The sequence below is a fragment of the Acomys minous genome, assembly GCF_964271855.1.
Source record: "Acomys minous genome assembly, chromosome: 2".
In the NCBI taxonomy this organism is placed as follows: Eukaryota; Metazoa; Chordata; class Mammalia; order Rodentia; family Muridae; genus Acomys; species Acomys minous.
In genome coordinates, this window is record NC_140484.1 from 59,046,942 (window position 1) to 59,074,266 (window position 27,325).

A 27,325-nucleotide genomic window follows, 5' to 3' on the forward strand; every position below is an offset into this window, starting at 1 on the left:
GGTGGTGCACGCCTTTAATCCCAGCACTCGGGAGGCAGAGGCGGGCGGATCTTTGTGAGTTCGAGGACAGCCTAGTCTACAAAGCGAGTCCAGGACAGCCGAGGATACACAGAGAAACCCTGTCTTGAAAAACAAAAAAAAAAACAAAATAACCAAAAAAACCACCACCACAGCAACAACAACAAAACAAAACAAAAGATAAAGCTGAATTACTTAGGCACAGAGATGATGCTGAGAAATGCCAGGAGGTAACCAAGAATAAAACAGCCCCACAGTGGGCATGGAGGTCAGCAAGACCAGCCAGGGACTGACAGGACAGCTTCAGGATGTTGGGATGAGAGCTGTGGGGAAGAGGGAGTTCCCATACCCTCTAAGTCATATAGAGAGGAAACACAGGCTTTCCAAAAACACAGGATGTGCTAGTTCTTTTGCCGATGTGTTAGGTTAAAATTCAGTGTCTCGGTTAGGAAAGCCAATAGTCCCAGGGCTGTGAAGAGACTTGCAGATTCACAGGATAAAAACAGTCACTACTGGAACATAATTCAGAAAAACATGAGTAGACCAAGCATTAATTCAGACAGATGAGAATGAGGAAATGGGAGGAAATTAGGACCTTGAAATTGTAAAGGATTTATGTATGTATTGGTGGTGTTAGGGCTTCAGCTGAGGGCTCTGTGCATACAATAGCTTTGTATTGTTTACATTTGCTAAATTTTTAGGAAGAATAGAGATAGAGACACAGTTCCACCATTGAACCTTGTCCAGCATGGGCAAGGCCTTACATCTTCTTGTCATTACAGAAACAAGACAAAAACAACAAACAAACCTCCACCACCACCCAAAACCCCAACCAAACCAAAAACCACAATAAAAATCCATAGAGGCACTTACTCGTGGGAGAAAGAAGCCCAAACTTACACGCCTGTCTTTTAAAAAAAAAAGAAGAAGAAGGCGGGTGTGGTGGCGCACGCCTTTAATCCCAGCACTCGGGAGGCAGAGGCAGGCGGATCTCTGTGAGTTCAAGACCAGCCTGCCTTGAAGTGAGTTCAAGGGAGTTCAGGACAGCCAAGGCTACACAGAGAAACTCTGTCTCAAAAAACCAAAAGTAAAATAAAATAAAAGAGAGAGAGAGAGAGAGAGAGAGAGAGAGAGAGAGAGAGAGAGAGAGAGAAGAGGAAAAAAAAAGAAGATTTAAGAAACCATTGGAGGCCAGGGTATGATAGCACATGCCTTTAATCCCATCACAGAGGCAGAGGCAGGTGAGTTCTAGAACAGTCAAGGCTACACAGAGAAACCCGTCTCAAAAACCATAAAGAAATCATTGGGTGGAGTGGGTGGGTCACACCCTTGCTACCAATGCTCAAGAGGCAGATCTCTGACAGGTCAGCCTGGTATACACAGGAATTCAAGGCCAGAACTGCATAGTGAGATCCTGTTTCAAAACAAAAACCCAGAAACCAGGCCAGGTTAACTAAAATATTCTGTATAGCCTTGGCTGTCCTGGACTTGGTTTGTAAACCAGGCTGGCCTCGAACTCACAGCAATCCGCCTGCCTCTGCCTCCCGAGTGCTGGGATTAAATGGTCACCACACACCCATCTTTTTTCTCTTTTCTTTTCTTTTGAGTCTGGGTTTCTCTGTGTAAGCCTTAGCTGTCTGTCCTGGATCTCACTCTGTACAGGGGCCTCAGACTCAAAAGATCCAGCTGCGTCTGCCTCCTGCGTGCAGGGATTAAAAGCGTGCATCACCACCACCACCACCACCTACCGGCTAAGAGAAATGAGAGTTGAAGAGGCACCTGGACTGTAACTGAGTCCCCGCCCCCACCTCCAGTGCCCCCATCCTGTGGTTCTGAACTCCCAGGTGTCTGCTGATGAGGCATTTTCGGTATGAGCTCAACCAGGATTTTTAGGGAGTAAAGGGATTCTCACTGTAGAATGGGGTCCTCCCCAAGTTTGTGTCTCACACGAGGGGCCCCAGTATCTCGCTGGAGACCCTCTCCAGCACAAAGGTCTACCTCAAGTCTTTAGGAGGGGGCGGAGTTGTAGCCACCTGGGCAAATTCCTCAGGACTCCCCTTAAACAAAAGTACACCAGTCTTTGGGTTAGCGGTGTGGCCGGATGGGCCCAGAATTTGTAAACCGGAGCCACAGCCAGAGAGTGCATTGTTATGCTAGTTAAGTGCAGGCAGCCGTATCCTCCCGAGGCCCTCCCCCAACCAACTCTAGTCCCCGACGGCCTTGGAATTTCAACTTTGAAAATTCTAGCAGGGAAGCCAAGCTTTATGTCCTTTGGAGTTGGTACCCAGGTCCCAGCCAAGCCTCTCTCTACAGACCGGACACCGCCAGGGCAATCTTCCTGGGAGCTGTGCTCTCGACTATTCCCGCACACAAGGGAGGACCGGAGTACCGTCTATTCAAACTGAGTCTCACACAAGATAGATTTGAACTTTAGGGATGCCCTACTCCCTACAAGCTTCTACAGTATGAAGCTTGGAGAGCGAGCCTTCAACTTCTTGCCCCTATCTCGTCATCCATGTCCCTGTCCAGCCAGCTTCTCTCAACTGCTGTCTAAATGCTCCTAGTGGGCGGGGTCCCGCCCCCAAAATCAGTGCCATCCCGCCCAAGCCTTCACCTAAACTGCAGGGTGTGGGTTTGCATCTCGAGAGTCTTTTAGCCTCTACCTCACAGGGGTCCATTCCTACCTAGACGTGTACTCCGGAACTTACTCACAAGATTAAGTAGAAAACACAATCTTTATTTTAATAAAAACCTAGGTTTGGGGGTGGGGATGGGGACAGTAACTGGGGTCAAGGCAGGGCTGGAAGTCGGCTCTGGAAGGGAAGACTGGTAACTAACAAAGCTTTATTGACGCAGGTCCCCAAGGATGCCCCTCTCGGAGGCCGCACTGCCCAGAATGAACCCCACAGCCAGGGAAACGGTTTGGTCGAAAGAACCTCGCAGGTGCTCCACGTGCTGGTTCAGGGTCGACAGCTGGTCGCGCAGAGGGCCCAGAACTGAGGAGATGTCGCCCAAGTGCGTCAAGGTCTGCAGCAATGCGGTGTTCAGCGACTGGGGAGCAACCTGCGGGGTCGCACGGTCTTGGGAAAGGCCAGGAGGCTCAGTCGGGTCCTCCGAGTCGTGGTCGACGGTTGGCCGCGGGGAGGATCCGAGGGCACGGCTCTGCTCAGGAGCCAGAGTGTCGAAGGCTGTGGGGGCTGGAGAGCTGGTAATGCGGCGGGCACCCGCAGATTTCGCAGTGGAGGAGCTGAATCTGAGCGCGGAAGCAGGGTCGGCGTCCCCCGCAGCCTGATGAACCGCAGCCCCTAGGAGAGAAGCGCGTGGTCCAGCTCGTAGTCCGTGAGAAGTCCCACCTCTGGGGTCCGCCCCTCCCCAGGTGACCCAGGCCATTCCTGCCCGCATGGCTGCGCTTACCTGGCTCGACCGGTGTAGGTACCGATGCTAAAGCCGCTAGGGTCGAGCGGCCGCGACGCTGGGGACGTCCGGGTCCAGTAGAGCGGCGGCGGACCCGTGGCTGCCCATCGTCGCCCAGTAGCCCCATGAGCTCGCGGATCTGGTCGTCGTAGGGCCCGGACGGCTGACCCTGGGAGTCTCGGAGTTTGTCCTTGAGGAACTTGTAGCGGCGGCGGCATTGGGCGGGAGTGCGCCGAACTTGCTGACGGGCCAGTGCGGCCGACACGCGACGGTAGGTGGGCAGAGCCTGCCGGCGGTCTAGCAGTAATGAGCGCCACATGGCCGGCTGTAGCAGCGTGCCAAGAAGTAGCTCTGTCTCTCGGGCACTCCAGGGCGTGCGCTGCGCCGAGCCCGGGGACACCGGAGCCTTGGGCGAGCCGGGTTCCGCCATCGCGCTCGGAGTGGCGAAGGCATCAGATGTAGTCACCTGGGTGTCCCCGGCCGGCCGTAGCTCGGCGTCGGGGCTAGCTGGCGACGGCGGAGAAAACAGGGTCGGCCTCCGGGGACGAAGCAGCATCCCGGAGCCAGATGGAGGTGCTTGTATTCCAAGGCGTGGCCTCACCAGAGAGGAGCGATACTCCAGAGACGCCCACACACGCTCTAAGGACCCCGAGCCGCCCTCTGCGTCTGAACCGGGTCGATATGACCCTCCCATCGTATAGCCTCCCGGCACCTCCTCGCCCCGCCCCTCTCTTGTTCCTTTTGCCCTGTACTTTGCCTTTTCTAGCCCTTTCCTTAGGGACCCAGGCTCTGAGAACACAGTTTTGTCCTGCTACACAAAGCAGAACGTGTACAAAAAAAATTTTTTTTAATTAAAAAACATATAATTAGGCCGGGCGTAGTGGCACACTCCTTTAATCCCAGCACTAGGGAGGCAGAGGCAGGCGGATCGCTTTGAGTTCATCAAGGCCAGCCCGGGACAACTAAGCCCCCCCCCCCCCACTCCCCAAGACAGGGTGAAAAGGACAGGTAGGAGGGGTCAGCTAGTTGTTTGTTTGTGCATTAGCTACTGTTTCATCACTGACATGTGACTCGGGGCTTAAAAAAAGACCAAGGACTACTGGTTGTGTCCCTCATGACTGGGGCAAGCCATACCAAGCCTAGCTGCTTGGGACAATATTCTGAGTTACAGCCTGTGTTTTCAGTCTTCATCACTTGGTTCAAGCCCCATGTGAGGGTATGTAGTGGCTCTAGGGCTAGGCAGCTGGTGGCAGTGGCAGCTTGTTCCAATCAACACACTATGAGGCCATCTTGAGCTTACTCTAAGCATGATGGTCTTAGGGTGGTTAAACTCCATCTTCTTGCATGACAGGGTGTTCAGGCCTAGGCTCCTGGCTCAGCACAGGGCCTGGACCTGAGAGGTGAGGTTCAGTGAGTCTTGAGGGCAACTGGCTGTCTCCTTTTTTTTCTCTGTATCACCACCAGACAGATAGCTCTATTATCCTGGAAACACACCTAAGGACCTGTGAGCTTTCATTAACAACAACAATCCAGTAAACACTCTTTGTTGTTGTTGTTTTCGAGACAAGGTTTCTCTGTGTAGCCTTGGCTGTCCTAGACTCGTTTGTAAGCCAGGGTGGCCTTGAACTCACAGCAATCCACCTGCCTCTGCCTCCCAAGTGCTGGGATGAAAGGCATGCACCACCACTGGCCGGCTCCAGTAAACACTTTTAAGAGCCCCTGGCCTTAAGCCTGGTCTCTTCACTCTGCCCTGAATGAGTACATTGAGATGCAGTCCACTGCCCACCTCCTTCATGTCTCAGACACCAGAAGTTCAGGAGAGGTCTCAGTGGCTGGCCAAGGGAACCAGCTCTGTCCTGTCCACAGGCTGATCAACAGAACCTGGTTGGGGTGGACAGGTCACAGCACGGTACCCCTCCCCTTCCCCTGTCCTATTGCTGCTATAAAAGAATGAGCTGTGGTCATGGGAAGTCTTGGTTTTGGAAAGGACAGCTGAAATTAGAGGTAAGTCTGCCAGACCCGGTCCCCGTGACAATGAGGATGTGCCGGTCATGCAGAATGTGGTGTGATCTGCAAGTTTAGCTTTTAGTCCTAGGCTGGGCTTCCTTGCTTTTGCAGCCCTTGGAGATCACGGGTGCAAGGTGCCCTCGCCCAGTCAAGAAGGACTTACTTTAGCTTCAGAGTAGGTGATGCTTTTGAAACCTACAAAATGGTCCATTATGGCAGTAGCTTGGTAGAAATGACTTTATTTAGAAATCTGTACCTTGTGACATCAGGGCGCCATGCAAACAGTGCTGAAGCCAAAAGCCTGTTCACTTCCCCACGCAATAAGTCAGCACCATTGGAATGCTGGTTTGCGCTGGACACCTCCTGCACTAGATAGATACAAAATCTGAAAATGTAGGCGTTGATCAACGGAACATAAGCCTTATAGAAAAGTCTCCGAACAGTGAGTTAGTTGCATGTGTATGCCAGGACCCCCCAGTCCCACTTACATCCAGTGTAAGCAGGGTCTGGTGTCTCCAGCAAATTCATGTGAGGAAACACATCTCAGCATTAAAAATCCAGCATTTGGTCACAAGTCACAGCTTCCTAGAAACACCACTAGCTGCTTCACTACAAAATCCCTACTTCTAAAATACAGAACAGTCTTGGTCTTGTGGCAGGCTGGGCTTGGGTGGCTGCCAGTTACCAAAGGTATCTGACCAAGAGTTTCTCTCATCATATTCCTAACCCTCCTGGTCAGACGATCCCATCCCACTGAGCCAAAGCCCAGCACCAGCTGTTGAGGATCCAAAAACCAAAGCGTCTGATGCCACTGAGACAGCAAGCTTCACTCACATCTTTGTCTTAACAAAGCGCTGGTGGTGTGCAGAGCCGAGGGAACACAGTGGATAGGTGTGCGCATGCGCAGCTGCTGAAGGCTGATAGGCAGCCGCTCTTGGGGAGGGGCGGAGGGGGTGGGGAGCGGCGAGCCACATGGCAGTAAAGGGATTTTGCTCCCAGAGGCCCCAGGAAGGCGAACCTGCATTGGTGCTGCTTTAGTGTGCAGTGTTCTATCTCTTTTTCCATGGGGCAGAGACTTTGCCCAGCATCACTGTCAACTGCAGCTGTTCTAAGCTGGGGGCAGGAGCAGTGGGGGAGGGTCAACTGCTGAGGCAGAAGGCCCAGCTCGGACAAAGGCTGTTTCTCCCCCTCTCTGGGAGCTGGGGCGGGTGGAGTGTGTGGGAGGGGCTTGGCAGGATAGGCTGAGAATGGGGTGGGAGTATAAACCTGGCCAAGACAGGTTGCTAGAAACCTTGGGCTCCAGTGGAAGGTTCCAGACCTTTTGGAGCTACTGAGTGCAAAAGACAATTTTGGTCCTTCTTGCTGAGTAGAAACAAAAATACCGGGTCAGCAAGCAGCTAAGTTTGGGCTCTTTTGGAGTCAGGTGTGGGTGTGGGTGTGGTTTTAGAGAGGTCAATGAAAAATAGGTGGGAACCCCAGGTCTACAGGAAGATCTGAAGGCCCTGGGGGGATAGCTGAATCTAGTCCCTTTTCATTTTTAAATTCTAGCCTAAACGGGCCCCATTGAATGCTGTGCGCACCCAGCCTTGGGGATAGGGCTAGGTTGGCTTAGCCCTCCTGTGCATGGCCTCAGGCTAGTTAGTCCCTTGCAGCTTCCATTTCTGTTCAGGGAAATCAAAACTCGTCTTCTCCAGGGCACTCGGTGGGTCTGAGCATTGGCCAGCAGGCCCAGGGGTTCCTTCCAGAAGACCCATAGTCCTTGATCTGTTCCCATTTGGAGTCTACAGCCTGGTGAAGCCCCTGGCTACTGGAACGTGGCTTTCATTCTCCTCAGTTTGTCTTGGATCTTTCTGGAGTGCTTTTCGCCTGGGATCTGGTGGAAGTTGGCCCTGTTATCTGCTGCTAGGATGGAAATATCGGCCCCGCTGAAACGGGCAATTCTTTGCTTGAGGTGCGCCTGTAGCTTGGGGTCAGGGCTGAATGTATACGGGTTCTCCTGGAATGCGTGCACCTGGCTGGCCACCTTGGCGATGTTTCTTTTGTTGGAGGGGGAAGAAAAGGTTCGTTAGTTTGCGCCAGTCACAGGGAAGCCACACCCCTTGGCCAGCTAATCCTAATGTCTTCTCTGAATGGCTCAAACCTTTCCCAAAGTGCAGCACCAAAGGGATGGGTGTTCTGTACTCATTCACAAGAGCGTGCTTTATGGCTGAGGCCCCCCACCCCCTTCATAAATATTCATTGAAAACCAGTGTCAGGTTTCTTCAGTTGAAGTTTTCTTTTCTTCTTCTTTTTTTTTTCTTTTTCTTTTGGTTTTTCAAGATAGGGTTTCTCTGTGTAGCTTTGGCTATCCTGGACTCTTGTAGAACAGGATGGCCTCCTACTCACAGAGATCCTCCTGCCTCTGTCTGGGATTAAAGAATGTACCACCACGCCCAGCCAGTTAAGGTTTTCAATATGGAAAAATGAACAAAGCCTCCCAAACCCATGCTGATTGCTTTAATTCTGCTTGGGGCTTCTGGCTCTGTGTACTGGGGGAACTCTGTTAACACACAGGCAGACTCACCTCTGGTGGGCACTGGGCACTGGGGAACGCAGAAGCCTTTACTCCTACTTGGGGAATACTAGACCTGCAGGCCGGCCTGTCCACCTGAGCTCGGGAACAGTGCATTCATTGCTTTTGTTCTTTAAAGGACAGTCATGTCTGTGTATACACTAAGCTGTGACGCGTGGACAAGGGTTCTTCACCCACTTTTGTGGCATTACCTCCATGGTTTAATTTCCTTTTTGACGACATAGCTTTCATTTCTGCTGCAATAAGCATGTACTTCTAGTGAATTTTTTTGTTATTATTATTATTATTATTATTATTATTATTATTATTATTATTATTATTATGTTTTTTAACTTGGTGGCTATCTAAAAGGGGATTTTAGGGCTGGTAAAGTGCTTGCTGTGAAAGCATGGCAACCTGAGTTGATGCCTAGCATTTATGAAAATAAAAATGCCAGATGCCCAGGGCATGGTACACACGTAGGTAATCCCAGCACTCGGGAGATGAGTTTGAGGCCAGCCTGGTCTACAAAGTGAGTCGAGGACAGCCAGGGCTACACAGAGAAACCCTGTCTCTAAAAACAAAACAAAACAAACAAACAAAACAAAACAAACCTGCCAGATGCCATGGCAAGCACTTGTAATCTTAGTATGGGGGAGACGGAGCTATCCAGTAGCCAGCCAGCCTAGTCTACAGAGAGCCTCAGGTCCCAGTGAAAACAAGGTGAACAGCTCCCGAGGAATCACACCTAAGGTTGGCCTTGGGCCCCACATTCATATATGCACATAGATACACACACACAGAGAAACATACACACACACACACACACACACACACACACACACGCGGCATGGTGCTGGGGGGCGGTGGTCTTTCACTGGGCAGGTTGTCACTGCTGTTCACAAGCTCCCCTGGGCCTCACCTACCTAGCAAGACCATTCTCTTCTGTCACGGTTGGACAATGGGAGGAGACAGGAGGGTGGGAGGTGAGAAGATACGCAACCTGTCCACAGGCTGGGGCCGTGTGATGGCCCCGGGCAGAGGAGGCCAAAGAAGATGTAAGGAGTAGAGACCAGAGGGGACGTGTCCTTGAGTGTGCTCACCTGTAGGGCCACCTGGACTGGGTGCGGGCCCCCTTACCTCTGTTGGCTTTATCTGTGGGCTCCTTTGGCCGTAGTGAAGGCCCCTCCCCTTAGCTTGCTTCACTTGTGGGCTCTGCTAGGCAGGCTGGAGTCCCCTTACCTCAGCTTACTCCACCTATGGGCTCCGTTAGTCATGGTGAAGCCTCCCGTCTCTAGCTGCTGGATGTGCATAGCCAGCAGGTGGGCAGAGGGGAGGGTAGGCTGGGCCCGGAAGCGCCGTCCTTCCATCAGACACAGGCTGTCGCTCTTCAGGAATACCTGGGGTGGGGGTGGGGGTGGGGGTGGGGGGGATCAGTCAGGGGAGGGAAGTGTCCTCCTGGGGCATGGGGGTTGCCTAATAAATCGCTGAACGTCCAATCCGAAATGAACCCTAGGTTTCTGGATTGCGGGTCCAAAGCCCAAATGTGGTAAGCTTTCTGCCACAGAATACCGACAGCCACAGAAAGCTTTTGCTGCTCAAACAGCCAACTCCTTACTCCTTACTTCCTTACCCTTCCCAGATGGCGCCTGCGTGAGCTACTGCGGGACCTGAGCATATGTATACAGTGAATATACATCAGTTTTCTCCTTCTGATCCTTGGAAGGTGAGGCTGGGCTTTGAGCTCAGGGACAGCATAGGCTGTCTACTCTGGGGTGCCTGCCTTGGGCTAATGTCTGTGAGGCCCCTGCTGCTTCACCAGGAAATGCACAGTCATCTGTGTTTCTTGCCTGTCAACTCACGAGGCCACCTCTGTGCCATTAGAACAGGCCTCCCACTTGCCCTGGGCCAGGATCGGTCTGTAGACCTGAATCTCTTCTCAAGAGCACCTGTAGCTTAGGCTGGGGAAGTCAGACCAGTCAGACCAGGTAAAAGCAAGCAGATTCTTTGCTCTGCAGGTCTGCAGGATCTGACTAGGTAGCTCTGGCTGGCCTAGAACTTGCTATGTAGACCAGGCTGGCTTTGAATTCACAAAAATCTGTTTGCTTCTGCTTCTTGAATTCTGGGATTATAGATGTGTGCCACAGCGCCCTGCCTGTGTGTTTGGGATTCTCTGATATGAACCTGTTATGAGCCCCCCTCCCCGCCAAGGCTGTATGGAACAAGTTATTCAGGGGAACCTCTGCAAGGAACTGGTACAAACCTCCACAGCTTTCAGCTCTTCCATGACCTCAGCAATCTTCGCGGGCAGGATTCTCCAGGCCTGAGATGGAAGCACAGGTGAGATCCTTGTGGCCCTGTGTGCTTGCCCTTACCCTTAGCCCCCTGAGTTCCACGTGGCGTGACGCACAGGGGACTGCCTCACGGCCAGGTGCTCCAGACCTCCCAGGATCTGCATGGCTGTTGCAAAGTTCCTCTGTTCATAGCAAGATTTTGCAATCAGCAGGAATTTGGACAGCAAGTTCACCTGCAACTGAAAGGAGAAAAGGATGCTCAGTGTCTTTAAAGACAAACAGGAAGGGTGCAGCTCAGGGGTAGAGTGCTGTGCAAGCATGCATAAGGCAGGAAGCTTGGACCACAGCACCGACACAGCAAGAGTAGACAGAAAAGAGGAAGAAACAGAACAACTGAGGCCTGTTGAAACAACCCATCCTCAAGGCACAGAGCCCCACGACTGAGTTATTTGTTCAAAAAGAAAGTGGCAGGGCTTGCCTGTGAGTAGCTTGGGGTGTCATGTGGGAAAGCTTTTTTTTTTTTTTTTTTTTTTAGACAGGGTTTCTCTGCGTAGCCGTGGCTGTCCTAGACTTGCTTTGTAGACCAGGCTGGCCTCAAATTCACAGCAATCCGCCTGCCTCTGCCTCCCAAGTGCTGGGATTAAAGGCATGCACCACCACACTTGGCTATGTGTGAAAGCTTTGAGACAGCCCCATGGGCTCCCAAGACATTATTTGAATGGGTCGGACTGTTTTTCCCCAGTGCCTCTGGTTGACTCCACTGTACTGTCTGGGTCCAACTCCACATTTCAACAATGTTCTGGGACCATCTGTTTACAGTATAAGACTCAGACTTTGGAAGGTTTTGGCACTACGGTAAGTAAAAAGCAAAGCATTCATACAACATGTATTTTCAAATGCAACAAGCACACTGGTTGAAAGGGTATGTGCAAGTCTTTTTTTTTTTTTTTCAGTTTTTCGAGACAGGGTTTCTCTGTGTAGCCTTGGCTGTCCTGGACTCACTTTGTAGATCAGACTGGCCTCGAACTCACAGCGATCCACTTGCCTCTGCCTCCCGAGTGCTGGGATTGGTATATGCAAGTCTTGAGGATTTTAGGATCATGTCTCCCAGTGAGATTTCCTGATCCATAGCTGAATGCCACTCCTTCTAAATGACGTGAGGTACAGCAGTGACAAAAGCTCTGTAGCTGGGCTGCTTTGTGCTTTTCTCATCTTTCTAAGCTGGATGGATGCTCAGGACTGGGGGTGGGGATTGGGGTATGTGTATGACCTCATGTCCCACCCTGCACATCCAGAAGGACTACTTGTGCGCTAGGATGTATTACTCTGGCTTCTGCCTTTGGCTGGGAGGGGCTCTGGGTACCTGGGATTGGGACATGTCCAGGGACACTGAAGTCTGTGAAGTGACTTCTGTCATCTTCCTTCTTGTACATCACAGTCACATGGACCTTGTTGGAGATCTGACCTTTTTTTTTTTTTTTTTGAGATAGGGTCTCTCTGTGTAGCCCTGGTTGTAGTACAACTTGCTATATAGATCAGGCTGGCCTTGAACTCACAGAGATCTTCTTACTTCTTCCTCCCAAGTGCTAGGATTAAAAGCCTATTCCACCATACCCAGCACTTGATACATTTTAACATCACACATGATACTCATAGCATCTTAGATTATGGCAAGTAAGTCTTCTGTTCCCGTGTCCTGGCAGAAGTGTGGGTGGTGAATTTGTATAGCTAGTGTGGGTCTTAGGCTGAGGGAGCCCTGATCTCTGGGTTGGAGCTATCTTTATGGGAACTGTAATCCTGGTGGTGATGGTTGCCCACCAAGGTCTGAGGCCTCCACCTTTCCTGCAGAAGAAGAACACGCTGCATTGCATAGACAGAGCCTTCACATCCCAATGTTTAATCAATCCTTCAGTTTGTCTGTGTGGGAAGGAACCCACTTAATCCCACCTTGTACTGACCTAGGGGAAAAAATTAGAGCCCTGTGTAACAGTGTAACAGTGTCTGCACCTTCAGGATGGAGAGGACTCTGTCTTGAGAAGCTGTGGATACTGTATCTTCCTGGGTAGGAACCTGGAAGGAGGTACTGACCCGAGGCAGGGGATTGTCCCTGTGCTGGTTAGGTTTTTTGTCAACTCGACACAAACTATAGTCATCTGAGGAGGAAATCTCGATTCAGAATAAGGCTCCACAATATTGGGCCATGGGCCAGCCTGCAGAGCATTTCCTCAATTAATGATTGAGGGGTAGGAAGGGCCCAGCCTACTATGGGCGGTGTCACGCATGCACTGGTGGTCCTGGGTTCTGTAAGAAAGCAGGCTGAGCAAACCAGTAAGCAGCACCTTCATGGGCTCCGCCTCCAGCTTCCTGCCCTGTTTGCGTTCTTGTCATAGCTCCTTCAGTTATGAGGAGTGAAAGGAAGTATAAGCTAAGCAAACCTCTTTCTCCCCAACTTGCTTTTTGGTCATGATATTTTATCCCAGCAGCAATAGAAACACTAACTAACACAGTCCCTTTTCAGCTCCAGGTCATGTGCGTGAGCAGGCTGCGTCATCCTCAGTCTAGCTCAAGGCCCACAGGACTTAAGGGAGAACCTGGATTGGGCCCACAAAAGCTGGACCTTTCCCTTGCCCGGATACTGAGCAGTCTTAGAAGTCCTCAAGCCTACTGAGAGCCTGCAGTGTGGGTCTGCGAGGGAGGAATTGTGGCCCTCAGTTTATTCAGGAAGATCACTGCCTTAGTGTAAGCAGGGCAGCTCAGGGTGGCAAAAGCCATGCCCTGAATAGACTCAGGCAAAGATGAGACAAGACGACATGGTGATGGGTACGGATTGTGACTGGACAGGGGATGAGGGAATGTGTGTGAGAGAAACCGACAGGAGCATGGACACAGGTGGGGAATAGCTGTGTGTGAGGAATTTTGCACGTGGGGCGCTGTGTGTGAGAAGAATTGTGGGGCTGGAGAGGTGGCTCAGCCATTAAAGGCGAAGCTCACAAGCAAAAATATGAGAGGAATTTTGTGTTTGGGAGTCTGTGGGTGTGAAGGGCTATCTTGAAGGAATGCTTGAGGGAAAGGGATCGCAGTGGACTGTGAGGTGTGTGAGGAACTAAGTGAGAAAACGTGTGGGAGTGAGAGGACTTTTGGTGTGAGAGGCTGTGCAGCGTGTGCGAAGGAGTACACATGAGGATGACGTGTGTGTGTGTGTGTGTGTGTGTGTGTGTGTGTGTGTGTGTGCGTGTGTGTGTGAGACGATGAAGTCGATGGTGAATCCGACTGTCGATCTGATTGGACTGGGAAACACCCCGTGTAGAGAAGTGCAGTTCTATGTTTTGGTTTCCACCGTTAGATTATGAGGGCGCTAGTCTAATGAATGGCTTATTCCATCAATGGAGGGAACTGGGGAAGGATGGGTGCGATTGAAGAGGTGGGTCTGAACGGGCGCGTATCTTGCTCTGGCCCCTGTTCACCTGCCTTATGTCTTCTCCATCATGCGGTCCTTACCACGATAGACTGCAATCTCTGGAGCGATAGACAAAACAAATCGCTCCTCCTCCCGATTTACATAAGCCGGGCATTCTCTTGTAGCTACAAGAAAGCTGGTGGTGCAGCCGGGCCCGGGCGTGGTGGCGCATGCCTTTAATCCCAGCACTCGGGAGGCAGAGGCAGGCGGATCGCTGTGAGTTCGAGGCCGGCCTGGTCTACAAAGTGAGTCCAGGACAGCCACGGCTACGCAGAGAAACCCTGCCTCAAAAAACCAAAAAAAAAAAAAAAAAAAAAGAAAGCGGGTGGCTGTGTAAAGGGCAGTGCATAAGAGACTGTGAGTGTGTGACGGACTGTGTCCGTGTGGGGTGGTGCATGTTCTGTGTGATTAGTTGCAGAGGGCTAGGTATATGGACTGCGTGTGAGAGGGGCTGTGTCCACGAGTTGGTTTCTTTTTCTTTCTCCCCATGTGTGACTGTATTTTTGTTGTTGTTGTTGTTGCTTTTTGTTTTTGGAGACAGGGTTTCTCTGTGTAGCCTTGGCCCTATAGTCCAGGCTGGCCTCGAACTCATGGAGATCTGCCTGCCTCTGCCTCCCAAGTGCTGGGAATAAAGGCGTGTGCCACCACTGCCTGGAGTGTGACTGTATCTTGGGGGGGGGGCCTGTACATGTGAGGTCCTGTGTATGAAGGACCATGCGTATGAAGAACTGAGTGGCTGTGTATATAAGAGATGGTGTCCAGTGTCCTGATGGAGGTTTCTTTTTTCCTTTCTTTCTTTCTTTCTTTCTTTCTTTCTTTCTTTCTTTCTTTCTTTTTTAAATGTTTTTTGTTTTGTTTTGTTTTTTGAGACAATGTTTCTCCATGTAGCCCTGGCTGTCCTAGACTCACTTTGTAGACCAGGCTGGCCTCGAACTCTAGGAGATCTGCCTGCCTCTGCCTCCTGAGTGCTGGGATTAAAGGCGTGCGCCACCATGCCTGGCTTTGGTGGTTTTACACATCCTGCTTTCCAAGTGGTCCATAGATCTGGACCATGCCTGGTAGGAAGAGGGCACAAGCTGGGCTGTGACAATCATGCACTCAGCGTGGGATGTGTCTGTTGACATTAGTACCCACTTCACTGTTGGCATTTGCCTTGTGTTGACTATGGCACTGAGACACAAAGCATGGATTCCCTGCACACAGAGAGAGCATTGACCATCATCTCACAGGGGCAGTGCCGTGCAGAATCCCATAGGTCATTTTGACCTCAGAGCCATGGAGGTGTCTACCTTGGAGGTATGACTGGTCACAATTTCAGCAGCTACCCAGGTGCTGACGTCATCTGCGTTTCTTAAGAGCTGAAGCAGATACTTGTCCTGGACATAATTGGGTAGGAATAGACTGCAGGTTTTGGCAGAAAGAGACTCAGAAGAGCTGGCTCTGCAAAAAAATAAAAATAAAAATAAATAAATAAAATAAAATAAAAAAATATGATGCATGTCACCTGAGGGTATGAGAATGTGTCCTGACAAGCCCTGGGATTGTGGGACCTCTCTGCCGAGTGGGAGGAGGTCAAGGCATCCTTCCCTCAGGATAAGAACCAAGTGTCTCTTTCACCCACTCACAGAACCAATAGGTAATCCTTCCCCCGCCCGAGACCCTCCCACCAACGTTCCAAACTAAGGATTCCCAGGCCCACTGTCAGGAGTAGACACTCACTTGGGAATGGCTGCACTTTTGTCCATGACACCTAGGGCACGTGAATTCAGGAAGTGGACAGGGTGGCACTTTTGAAACAATTCCTGTAGGATACACAGAAGCAGACGGTCAGCCCACTGTTCCCAAGGGCCTGATGGCCAAGGCAGTGTCCCAAAGAGTGCTTCTGTATTTTGAAGCCATTTGTGCAACCATAGATCAACCTGCCAAGCGTGTCATGGATAGACTGCTAGAGCTTTCTATGTTCAGGTCACCTCAGGGCTTGTTGGGTAGGTGTAATGCTAGAGACAAGGATCGTCCTGTGCTGTCACCCGGTTCATGACACTGGGTTACAGTATGGGGAAAACCTGGCTAGGACCTGCCTGGTCTCTGGGCTAGGAGCAGGAACAGAGGGAGCTGTTGATCAGTGCTCAGGGCTTGGTAAGGACATAAGAAACCATATCGGGGGCTGGAGAGATGGCTCAGTGGTTAAGAGCACTGACTGCTCTTCGAGAGGTCCTGAGTTCAATTCCCAGCAACCACATGGTGGCTCACAACCATCTATAATCTGATCTGATCATACTGTATACATAATAAATAAAATTAAAAAAAAAAGAAACTATATTGGCAGGGGATGCTCAGTGCATGGTGCTCTGGGTGCCCTGTGCAGCTGGAGAGCAGAGCCCTGCTGGGCTGGGGCTCCCCGCTTTAAAGACAGAACTTGTGCACCCAGCAACCAGGCCCCACTGCTCACCGTCCATCTTCTGTCCCTCTTATAAAGTGTCTGCTGAGGCTTCCTAAGCATCAGAGCATCCCTGGACACGCTCTATGACATTAGCAGCTGACTCAAATACAGCAGCAGTCTGAGTCCCCTAGCTCCCACACACCTGTTGTAGGAGAGTCAGCTGAGTGAAGAGCTGGTTGGTGCTGTACTCTGTCAAGAAGTAAGGGCCCTTCTCACTGGCTTTGGCATAGGGGCCGTAGAAATCTTCGAAGAAGCAGGGCTTAGGCAGGGCTGACGCAATGGTGTACTGGCGCTCCTTATGGTGTGGCAGCACTAGCCCATTGCCCCGGGGCAGCCTCCAGGAGAAGCTCTGAAAAAAAAAAACACAGGTGCCCCCTCCAGGTTGAGTGGGCCAGGCTAGGCCAGGATGGGGCAGAGTGAGGATAGGCTGGTCCAACCTAGGACTCTTCAGATGGGCTCAGGTAGAGCCAGAGAGCAAATGCCTTCCCTCCAGGCCTGCTGACAGGATACCTGTCCTGCTCATGTGAGCGGATCACCCATGCGCACTGCTCAGATTTAGGGCTATGTCCATGTACTGGTGGAAAGACCATTCATTGGCCCCAGTGGATTCTTCCACTTAGCCCTCTGCCCTGGGGATCAGGAACATGAGTTCATGGAGTCACAGGAGGACCCTGGCTAGGAGAGAATTAACCCTGCCAGTCCATGGCTTTCCTTCCACAGAGCAGGAAATGCCAGCCGAGCAGGGAAGGGCCTGGGTCATGAATAAGCAGCACTTATGTGCACATGAGTGTGTGTGTGTACACACATCTATATGTGCATTTGTCTGTGCAAGTGCATGTCTGCATGGGCATGTGCAGGCATCTCTTGTTTCTGCATGTGTATATATGTGTACATGCATGCATGTGTATATGTGCCCATGCTGTGTCTTCCAGGATGCATTCCGGTCTAGAGAAACCCTCCACAGGACAGGTCCCCACCTTCCGGGAGATGCCATCCTCTGAGAACCTCTTGCAGAGAGCGTTAAAGGGTCTGGTGTCCTCCTCTGTCTCCTTGGGATCCTCTAGGTCTGCACCTCGAGAGGAGCTGTCTGCCCTCCGCTCAGTGCCCACCTCCAAGAGGCCCAGCAGGTGCTCAGCAGTGCCATCTAGGGGCAGGATCTAGGCAGAAGTACGGGGTGTCACTGTTGCTTCTGGGACAAGGCAGTGTTTTTCTCTGCCAGAGCCCAGAAGGCTGACCAGGTTGGCTAGTGCAGCAGTCACCTTGGAAGAGATGAAGTCCTCAAGCTGTCCCAGAAGCCCCGCATTCCTTATGAAGTCCACGGTGTAGCAGTCTTCCACCCAGGCCTGCAGGACGCAGAGGCTTCGCCTGTAGATCTTGGTAAAGGTCGAGGTAGGATCCTGGTGAGCCCTGGAGGCAGATGGCAAGCCTCAGCATAGGCTCCAACTGGGCATGTGCATGGTGAGGAGTTCAAGGGGGAGTCCAAGTGATGACAGGCCAGGGGAGGGTGGACAGAGCACACCTCTCAGGTTCACCACCTGCCTCTTTGGTCCCCAATCTGGTGTTCCTCCTAACCAATCGGATGGCTTGGGTGCCCCATGGAAAGAAGCTACAGCTCACAGGCCTCTTTCTACTTAGACTATCCTTGCCAAGCTGGTGAGCTTGGCTTTCTCTTGTCTTCTTGCTTGGGCCTCAACTACGCCCTGTTTTTTTTGTGGAAGCAGTGTTCTTCCCTAGCCTAGCACAAAGACTCTAGCTGCCCTCCCCCGCTGCATTCTTTTACCCATGATTCTTCAGTTCCTCCATCTTGCCCTGACCTTTCCCAAGGACACTTCTTCTATACCCTCACCCCTGTCAGAGCCCTTTACAGGCTAAATAAAGTGCCCTAGGATCCCTCCCCTATTGGTTAGGAGCCCATGCATTGGTGGTACCTGGATAGGGTGCTGCTGATGCGGTCGAGGAGGAAGTGCAGAAAGTCGTGCGGTGTGCAGAAGTACCGGAAAGTGTAGAGAAACTGCTGGACGTAGCCCTCGAGGAAAGCATCACTGAGGGTAGAATATGGGAATTGGGCCTTGAGCCTAGGCCAGCTGGGACCCTCCCTGCAACCTGGCCCTGCAGCGAGCGAGTGTCCTCGAGTGAGTGAGTGGCCGTGCCTCCTGTGTGTTCGAAGGGCAGCTTCTCAGTGTGTGTGTGTGTGTGTGCATGTGTGTGTGTGTGTTGGGGGATTGTCACACCTCATTGAACATACCTACCCAGAGCAGGAGCTCCCCAGAAAGCCTCATGCAAGGGACACTAACAGGAGCCCTAAATGTGTGACTTTTTGACAATATGGGGAGCATGACGGCTAATAACTACAGAGGTAAGGGCTCCTAGCAAGAGAGCTCTTGCACAGATGGGTTCCACGGTGAAAGACATCATATTGACGATCAAGGAAGCTTGGTCTGTGAGTCTCACGTAGACACTGATAGCCATATCTCAACCCAGCGACTAAACAATCCCCTGTCCAGCCTATCTTGTAGAGGCCGTGCCTGTGGACTACTCAGAGTTGGAAAAAAAAACCCAAACCTTTGTGGATGCTTATTTCAACAAGGAGATGCTGACCTCCACTGCTGTCTGCTTAAACATGTACCACAGACCATAAACATACATGCACCAAACCACATAGTATTGCCATGCCCTGAGTTATCCCACACATTCTCACATCCACCAGACAATACCTCCACCTACTCTAAAGGGAGACTCTTTAAACTGAGGATGCTCCAAAGAAAGCTTATTATGAGCAAGTAAACAACTCAGAAGTCTCAGGAAGTCCCTGAAATTTACCAGCTAGACAAAAGCCTCTCCTTCCCTACGTTATATAAGTAGCAAGCACTGCTAAGGAGACTCAGACTTGCTGAGCTGCCTGGAAGAGACTACGGCCACCTTTATGGAAGAGACACTCCCTGGGCAACTGTGATGCTTGAAAAAGGAGACCGACCTCCAAGTCGTGCAGTGAGCTCAGAGGCTCCAGCTTTCATGATTAGTCACCCATACTTGGGTGGCTTTCAGTGATACATCTGCCCTGATGTCATCCGTGCTTCTGTAACCCCCTTACCCTCATTCCTGTATGTAATCCCAATAAGCTCATTGGTTTACCAAGATGGATTTGGGTGATATTGTCACTTTGGTCTATCATTGGTTCCCTATCTGGGGGCGAGTAGATGTTTATTCGTGTCTTCCCAGGTGTAGTGTCCCACACCACCAACACATGCCTCAGATAGATCATATCACACAGTACCCCCATGCATACTCACATATTACATGCACCACACAATACTGACAACACACTTCATATATGTGTACATGAGCACACGACATGCATACAATACACATGATACTCACACCACTAATACACACCCTGCACACACGCACAACTACACACACCATGTATTTCCACAGCATCCTACACCTATGCACATCACCTATGCAGTACATAGCATACCACATATTACACCAAAACACCACTCAGATGCATGTCCACTACACATGCACCCATCAAGTGTATCCCAGGAGCCTGGGCTTCTATAGAGGGAAGTTTGTTTCCTAATTGTTTTCCCAAAGCCACTTGCTCATCAGAGCTGAAGTTGTTAGCCTCCTGCTCAAAGGCGACAATGACAGCGGCCTTTCTGGCTGCAGACCTAGGCATAGGACCGGCCATCGAGCTTGAATTCTCTAAAGGCAAGGCAAGGATGGAGCTCTATGGGGCAGAGGGAGGCATGGCGAACAGTGCCGGAGGGAGAAGGGAAGCGGGGGGGGGGGGGGGGGTGATGAGATTCCGGTCCCATGTCCCATGAAGAGCCCCGTGAGTGCAGGTCAGTAGCATGGGGTAGGGCCGGGGTGAGTTTGAGGACTCTTCCTGACCTAGGGGAAAGCACTGCAGCACTTGGTTGTTAGGCTGTCACCGGAGCAGCGTTCACACTCAGAGAGACGGAGGGCATAGAAATACTACACACAGTGCTCTGTGCCCCTTAGGACATGCTTTCCTTGGTGATTTGGCTCCAGATGGTACCTTGGTGCCTCCTGTAGACAGTATGTTAACCCGGCAGCCTGCCCCAGGAGCCCCCCGCAGTGCAACTTGGCCACATCCTGCGACCCAGTCCCAGGGCCAGAGGTGTGTGTGTGTGGGTGTCTCATGGGGACTGTGACAGACTGCTCTGGCTAGCAGTGTGGCCATGCAGGAGGTGGAAGGTGGCATATGTCAGACTAAGTTCTAACAAGTCTCTAACTGCACAACCCATGTCAGACAGAGCTTTCCTTGTTTTTCTCCCCCTTTGTTTTCAAATCCGTGCCCTAGGGTCAGAGAGTCCTTCTGGGGCCCCCCTGACACACCTGGAGTAGAGGTAGGCCATGAGTCCCAGTGGTGTGCCAGCCTGTAGGATGCGAGCTTTCTTCTGCCGGCCGCTGCATGGGTGCTTGTTGACATTGTAGAAGATGAGGGAAGAGGACTCATCCAGGGGGCTGAAATCCAGTGTGTCGCAGGGGGCTGCTGCGATGTTCACAATCACTGGCAGAGCACAGGGCTCCAGCCCCCAGCGCTCTGCATACATGACCTGTGTGGCAAAGGAAGTGAATTACAGCTGACCACCAGGTGCGTGCGTGCGTGCCTATGGGTCACTTTGCTACTGACCCAGCCAGGAACGGCAGGGTTTCTCAGTACTTTGAACCCCGTGCGCATGACCTAATGTGTCTTGATCCATAGAGCGACTGAAGGAACCCCATCTGAGGCCTGGCACTCATTCAGGAAGCAGGGTGGGCGGGACGGAAGGCTACTTGCCTGGAGGTACTTCTTGACCAGACCCAGGAAATGCACCTTGGACTTCATTTCTTCTAGCTGTCCTCGCAGTTTAGACAGCATGGTCCTTACCTCAGAGCCTGTGGGCAGAGCAGAGGCAGCCTATGGTTGCCAGGAGCCACAAAACAGCTCATCTGTGGCGGGTAGCTTAGCCGTGCTGTTACCTTTGTTGCGTTTTTCCTTCTGTAAGAGTTTCTGGTAAAACTTGAGGGTCTTCCTGTAGTTTCTTTTCTCTATCATGAGCTGCTGCTCCAGCTCCTAAGGAGAAGCACAGCATGTGAAGCCAGAGCAACCGTGGCCTCAGGTACCATTTGTCTTCTGTTTGAGATGCAGGCACGGAAGGCACAAGTGTGTGCCAGGGCTGGAGCCATTTGGTTGGCGTAAGAAGGACAAAGGAAAAGAATGAGGGAGTGGGGCTGGAGAGATGGCTCAGTGGTTCCAAAGGTCCTGAGTTCAATTCCCAGCAACCACATGGTGGTTCACAACCATCTATAATGTGATCTAATGCCCTTTTCTGGTGTACAGGTGTACATGCAGACAGAACACTATATACTATATACATAATACATAAATGAATAAATCTGAAAAAAAAAAGAATGAGGGAGCACTTCAGGAGTGGGCTCCCAGGGTTGACCTTGAAACCAGCACCTGATCCCTCAAGGATGCCAGACCCCACCAGTGCTCGTGGCTGCCTGCAGAGAGGGAAGACACGGTGAAGATCCTTATGTCCCATCTCCGTAGGGCAGCAGTTCTCAACCTGTGGGTCATGACTCCATTTGGGGTCATGACCCCTTTCACAGGGGTTGCACATCGGGCATCCTGCATATCAAATATTTAAGTTACCATGCATAGCAGTAGTTACAGTTACTACATAACTGTACTACATACTACAGTACTGCATAACTGAAGTTACAGTTATGAAGTAGCAATGACATAATTTTATGGGTTGCGGGGGGCACCACAGCATGAAGAACTGTATTAAGGGAGATTGAGAGGCGGTGCCCTAGGGCCTAGCTGGATTCCCGAGACTTGACCAAGTCTTAGAGTATGTCTGTCTCCAGAGGTATCCATCCGCTCACCCACCAGCTTGGTCCTACCTGGCTGCTTCGGGAGAGTTCTCTAAACTCCAACCCAGAAGGGCCAGGGCCAAGCCTCTTTGTGGCTTGTCTGCTCTTGGGGATCATCTGAAGAGTCAGGGTCTACAGAGACAGAAGCTCATTCGGTCAGGAGAGGCAGGCCCCATATGTGCAGCCCCAAAGGCTCCTCTACCCTCTCTAGCCTCCCTGGCCAGTACTGGGCTCAGGGTAGGCTGCCTTCCTTCTCTGGCCATAGGGAGCCCCCTCTCTAGGGCCCTCACCTTGTCAGGGGGACACGCAGGTGACAGTATGGACAGAGGACTTGGATATGAGGTTGCCACGGCCCTGCACTTCATGGGAACAAGTGGTAGCTCTGATGTCTGCTGCCTGTTTGAACACAGGCTGATTATTTCTAAAGCCAGTGCATCTGGCTGTGCTGTGGGGAGAGATGGGGAAATCTACTCCAGGGCTGGGTACCTTCCCAAAATGGTTCCCTTCTGTTTGTTAGCAGCTTTCTTTTCTCTCCTTTTCCAGACAGGGCCTCATTATGTCCCTTAGGGTGGTGTGCAACTTACTCTCTAGTCTATCATCTGCTTGAACTTACAGTCTTCCTGTCTTGGCCTCCCTGTGCTGGGATCACAGGTGTGCACCACATGCTTGGCTGGGCCACTGTCTGCCTGCCCCCTTCCCTTCCCTTCCCTCCCTTCCCTCCTTCCCTCCCTCCCTCCCTCCCTCCCTCCCTCTCTCCCTCCTTTTTTTTCCCCCTCTCTCCCTCTGTTCCTTCCTTTTTACATTTTATTTTGATTTACTTTTCCAGCAGTACGTCTACCATGCCAGGGAAGGTTTGGTGGCAAGGGTAGGATGTAGCTGGTCACATCATGTCCACAGACAGGAAGCCGACAGGGATAAGCACGGCGTCCTTCTCCGTAAGTTACGCTTAAAGGAGCCTAGCAATGTGAGTTTCTTCCATGTGCAGGTGAACCCCCAAATCTTGCTTTGGAAACCCACTAGCTGGACTGTGGAGGTTGACTGGGCAGTATGACAGGGTTTACCTCAGCTCTTCCTGGCGACTGTGCTGCCCAGTCTCTGAGCAGCTGTGGGAAGCCTGCAGCTTCAGCAAAACGAAACTGCTCTGTGGTCTCACTGTGAGGACAGGACTCTTAGGCCCTTGGGTCCTGCCCCAGCTCACTGCAAATAGAGTGTGAGGCCACTCAGCCACTCAGCCAGGGCTCACCCTCACCTGGTGAATGGTGCGAATCCACAGAGGGGGAAGCTGACTTGAACTATTCAAGGTCTCCATTCATAGCCAGTATGTGATTTAAAAAAAAAAAAGCCAGCTAGATGCTTCTTCAGCTGTTCCAAACTGCTGGGACAGTGCTTTCCCATGTCAAGTCCCAGAGGAGAGTCTAGGCTCTGGCACCATTCATCTTGGCTTCAAATCTGGTTTCCACCAGATGGGCAGCCAGCCAGTTTCTCCTTATGGGAAGGGAATCAGAGCCAGGCTTGGGAGGCACCATGAACTACCTGCCTAGGCTATGCACTGAGCTCCCCATACAGAAGCACTGGACATCTGGGGATGTCCAGATAGGTAAAGCTAACTAAAATAAAAATATCAATTCCTCAGTCACATGGGCCATTGTTGGAGCGGTCAACAGCTACAGGGGCTGGTGTCCCTCCTGTGGACAGCACATATCTAGGATATCAGGTCAATGAGGGGCTATGAAGATTCAGAGCAGGCAGGTGAGCTGTGGTCCAGGCTGTGACCAGCTCTCTGTTGGTCTGAGTGGAGCCTGAGGTCTGAGGCTCTCCACAGCTGTCTACTGTCCACTGTCCACTGTCCGCTCTTGTTATCCTGGTACCCTGCTGGGGATGGTTTGCAAGCACTGAGGCATTAGGGAACATGAGGAGGCTCCTATGAACTCACTAGAGTTGGTGTCAATAACCTTGGGTTGTATTTAGTTTTGGCATTTGTCAGCACCACTTTGTTTGATACTGAACGGCAATCAGATTATTTGAGGACTGCCTTAAGTGACTTCAGAGAAGTATACATGACCTAAAATTCATGCTACATATAGGGTGGTGGAGAAGAAAAGGCAAGAGTTGCTCTTCTCATGACACTCATACCCTGGGAGATGCCCAGGCTGACTCGGTTACAAGATCTAAGTTAAGTAGTGTGTGTGTGGGGGGGGGGGGCTTAGGTTCAGCTTCTGCCTGTGACCAGATCTGATCCTGAATTTGTTATAAAATTTAGAAATATTGGTTCCTTGGAGGAAAAAAAAATGATTTGAGGAGTAATTTAATCAGTAGGGCTACTAGGTTTAGTTGGATAAAGGCTGATGGATATGGATCGGAAATATATACATACATATATACATACATACATACATACACACACACACACACACACACACACACACACACACACACATATGCAGAAGGAAACAGAGTCACTAGAAACTACAGACAAAAAGAAGACAAAGATGAACTGAACCATAGCACCAAAAGCAAGGCCTATTTGCTGAGCAGGAGAAGCAAGGCCTAGGATGAGGCCAGAGTGCTGGGATGGCAGGACTGCCTGTTTCAAGTGTGGAGATGCCTTCAGAGACGCACGTATGTCATACACAGCCATGCGCAGGCCTCTGACCTCTGCTTCCTCCTCCCAGCAATGGGCCTGCCTCCAGTAGCACCTCCAAAGCTGTTGGAGTTCTTTTGTACACCACGCTGGCCAGCCTTGGCTGCTAAAGTTAGGACTCCTTTCTTCCTATTGAGCTTTGGGTTTTGCCTGGTGCTACCTGCCAGAGAAACCCTTGCTAGTCCACACTGACCCCAAGTCCAGCCTGAACTTGCTGCAGGCATGATACTTGTGGTGTTTTCTTTCCCCTAGCACTAAGACGCCGTTGGGAAGAGATTGCTGCACCTGCAGCCATCTGCAGCTGACTTAACTCAACCCGTACCGAGCTCACAGAGTGATCCCTGAGCACTGTCATTTGGGAGCCACAGACACAGCTAATGGGAAAGAGAAGCCACTCCCAACTTCCCAGCTGTGGGAACATGTCCCCACAGTGTAGAAGAACCTCTAATATAGGATAAAGGAAGTTGAGCCACCAGAATGGTAGCATACTGAGAACGGACACAGCCTGGAGAGGGTGTTCTCAGAGTCCTGTCATCAGGCCTAGGTGGCCTGGATGCCTTGCCTGAGCAAAAGCATCATTGCCTATGGTGCTGCTAAGGCCACCGATGCCCTCCCCACCTGCCAGTGGGTGGATTCCCTGGACTCACTGGACTCTGGCCTTCCAGTTCTGTGTGCCCATTGGCCTTCTGCCTCTCCAGATCCTTCACGTAGTTGTAGACATCAGCTCCAAAGCAGTCAGCTTCATAGAAGGCACTGGACCAGCCGGGGCTGCAGTTCTGGAAATCAGTCGCACCTGGGGACACAGCTGGACCACCGTCCTCAGACCTAGCCAGCTGGGCCACTGTGTCTGAGGCAGTGCTGGTTGCCTCCTGGCTTGGGCCTGGCTGTCCATCCGCTTCAGCCTCCGGTTGCTGCTCTCTTGTGGCTTTTATTGACTTCTGAGATCGAAATCCAACCTCGAAGTTTCCCTGAGAGAGCGTGTCGGAGTCTATATCTGATAGCGCTGTGGGCGAGCAGGGCCCCCCACTGCCCCAGGTCGTGGCTTGCTTCTCCTTGCCTTGAAGGAAAGATAATGGTCAGTGGGTGGCACTTCCGCCTCTACCTTCAGCTGTGGAGGAAACCCAAACACCCTCATGAAGGATCCTAGCTAGCCACGGCTGTTGCGCTAGGTGGAACTGAAAGGGGACTTGGGGGTACACTGAGGTGCTTGTGAAGAGACAGGCTTAGCCAGGACCAGCTCCCCCAGGCAATCACCCTACTTTAAACTTCTCTGGGACCTGGACTCTTCTTTCCTCTCTCAGAACTGATCCCAGCCAGGACCTGTTCTCTCTGGCCCCATCTGCTCTTCTGGAGCACTTGACAATCAAACCTGGCTCAGTCATACACGTACACACCTGTAACGGTACTTGGAATTCATTCAACACCAGAAGCTTCTCTCTGTGCCAGCAGCCTTGTGGCTCCTTGGCCATCAGGAGCCAGACTTCGTGCCCAAGACATGATCACCTGCTCTTTGATTTACTTAAGTACGGATGAAGCTCCTACCATGGTCTTATCATAGTCAATAGACAGACCCAGGTGATCACAGCCCTACACTCATCCCTAGAGACCCCCACATGGCTGGCTGGCCTCTGTTCCTTAAAGTGCATGCTGAGGTTTTTGTATTTTTGTTTTTGGACACAAGGTCTCTCTATTTAGTCCTAGCTGTCCTAGAGCTTATTATGTAGACCAGGCTGGCCTCGAACTCACAGAGATCATCTTGCCTCTGCCTTCCGAGTGCTGGGATTAAAGGCGTGGTGTACCACTAGGCTCAGCTCTTTGAGTTTTAAATTGATCTGGGCTTCAGGCTCACAATCTGGAAGGCCAGCTCTGGCATTTAAGTGGCTTCTACTTTCAGAGGAGACACGAAGAACCAACATCATTTGGCTAATGACAGGATGGGAAACTGTCCCCTGGCAGCCCGTGCCCTAAGGTCTCTGCGTCTTAGATGTCTCCTGGCACAGGGCTGTCCTTGACAACAGGAGCCTTCCTGCAGCTGTCCAGGGGACCCCACTGAGGATAGTTCTTGCCTGACCTCATGATGCAGGCCATGTCTCTTACCGAGTCCATGCAGTGAGGGCCTTTTGCCGGACACTGAGCATCTGCTGGGGGAGTGTTCTGGCTGGCATCCAGGCTCCTCGGAAGTACTGGCAATGAGAACATCAATCAACACCCCCCTACCCTCCCCCACACACATTAGGACGAGGCCTGGGACTTGTGCAGAGAGGTCCCAGCATGGAGCATCACTTGAGCACTTTGGGTAGGATGGGACTCTGCCATCTCGCCAGTGTCAGAACACCCCCAGGTAGTGGCTTTATAGTGCCCCACTTGAAAGAGGTTGGGTGTAGTAAAGAGATCCTGCTCAGAGCTGTGGAAATGCTGTTGGGTTGGGTGCAGGATAGGCAAAGTGTACTTGTCTGTAGTTATTTGATTTTGGCTGGAACTCAATATGTAAACTATACTGGCCTCAAAAGATGCTAATACTCCTGTCTCTGTCTTCCAAGTACTATAATTATAAATATATGCCACCATGCCTGTCTGCCTATTGCCATTTTTTTGGGGGGGAGCGGTG

General features: G+C 51.4%; 2 protein-coding genes across 3 annotated transcripts in view; both read right to left on the reverse strand.

Moving 5' to 3' along the window:
• Nucleotides 1–2,734: 2,734 nt before the first annotated feature.
• UTF1 (undifferentiated embryonic cell transcription factor 1) lies at nucleotides 2,735–4,202 on the reverse strand. Its single transcript, XM_084766799.1, has 2 exons — nucleotides 3,433–4,202; nucleotides 2,735–3,323 (listed from the first exon to the last, which is right to left on the reverse strand). The coding sequence occupies exons 1-2, from the start codon at nucleotides 4,124–4,126 to the stop codon at nucleotides 2,863–2,865; spliced, it is 1,155 nt and encodes a 384-aa protein (XP_084622925.1). The 5' UTR covers nucleotides 4,127–4,202; the 3' UTR covers nucleotides 2,735–2,862.
• A 1,456-nt stretch (nucleotides 4,203–5,658) lies between these two features.
• KNDC1 (kinase non-catalytic C-lobe domain containing 1) overlaps nucleotides 5,659–27,325 on the reverse strand; it is a 54,117-nt gene continuing 32,450 nt past the window's right edge. For both annotated transcript variants that reach the window (XM_084766780.1, XM_084766781.1), the window contains exons 16-30: nucleotides 26,815–26,900; nucleotides 25,365–25,774; nucleotides 21,174–21,267; nucleotides 20,992–21,089; nucleotides 20,547–20,767; nucleotides 18,110–18,223; nucleotides 17,441–17,588; nucleotides 17,159–17,338; nucleotides 16,324–16,530; nucleotides 15,461–15,543; nucleotides 15,031–15,181; nucleotides 10,401–10,523; nucleotides 10,254–10,313; nucleotides 9,233–9,390; nucleotides 5,659–7,475 (exon numbers count right to left, since the gene is read on the reverse strand). In XM_084766780.1, the coding sequence (XP_084622906.1) occupies nucleotides 7,244–7,475; nucleotides 9,233–9,390; nucleotides 10,254–10,313; nucleotides 10,401–10,523; nucleotides 15,031–15,181; nucleotides 15,461–15,543; nucleotides 16,324–16,530; nucleotides 17,159–17,338; nucleotides 17,441–17,588; nucleotides 18,110–18,223; nucleotides 20,547–20,767; nucleotides 20,992–21,089; nucleotides 21,174–21,267; nucleotides 25,365–25,774; nucleotides 26,815–26,900 (2,365 nt within the window). In that variant the 3' untranslated portion in view covers nucleotides 5,659–7,243. The remainder of the gene's footprint in view (nucleotides 7,476–9,232; nucleotides 9,391–10,253; nucleotides 10,314–10,400; nucleotides 10,524–15,030; nucleotides 15,182–15,460; nucleotides 15,544–16,323; nucleotides 16,531–17,158; nucleotides 17,339–17,440; nucleotides 17,589–18,109; nucleotides 18,224–20,546; nucleotides 20,768–20,991; nucleotides 21,090–21,173; nucleotides 21,268–25,364; nucleotides 25,775–26,814; nucleotides 26,901–27,325) is intronic.

Coding starts and splice junctions, on each gene's coding strand:
- UTF1 (XM_084766799.1), bottom strand. CDS start 4,126: ATGGGAGGGTCATATCGACCCGGTTCAGACGCAGAGGGCGGCTCGGGG. Junction 3,324..3,432: donor ACCTACACCGGTCGAGCCAG/GTAAGCGCAGCC, acceptor CTTCTCTCCTAG/GGGCTGCGGTTCATCAGGCT.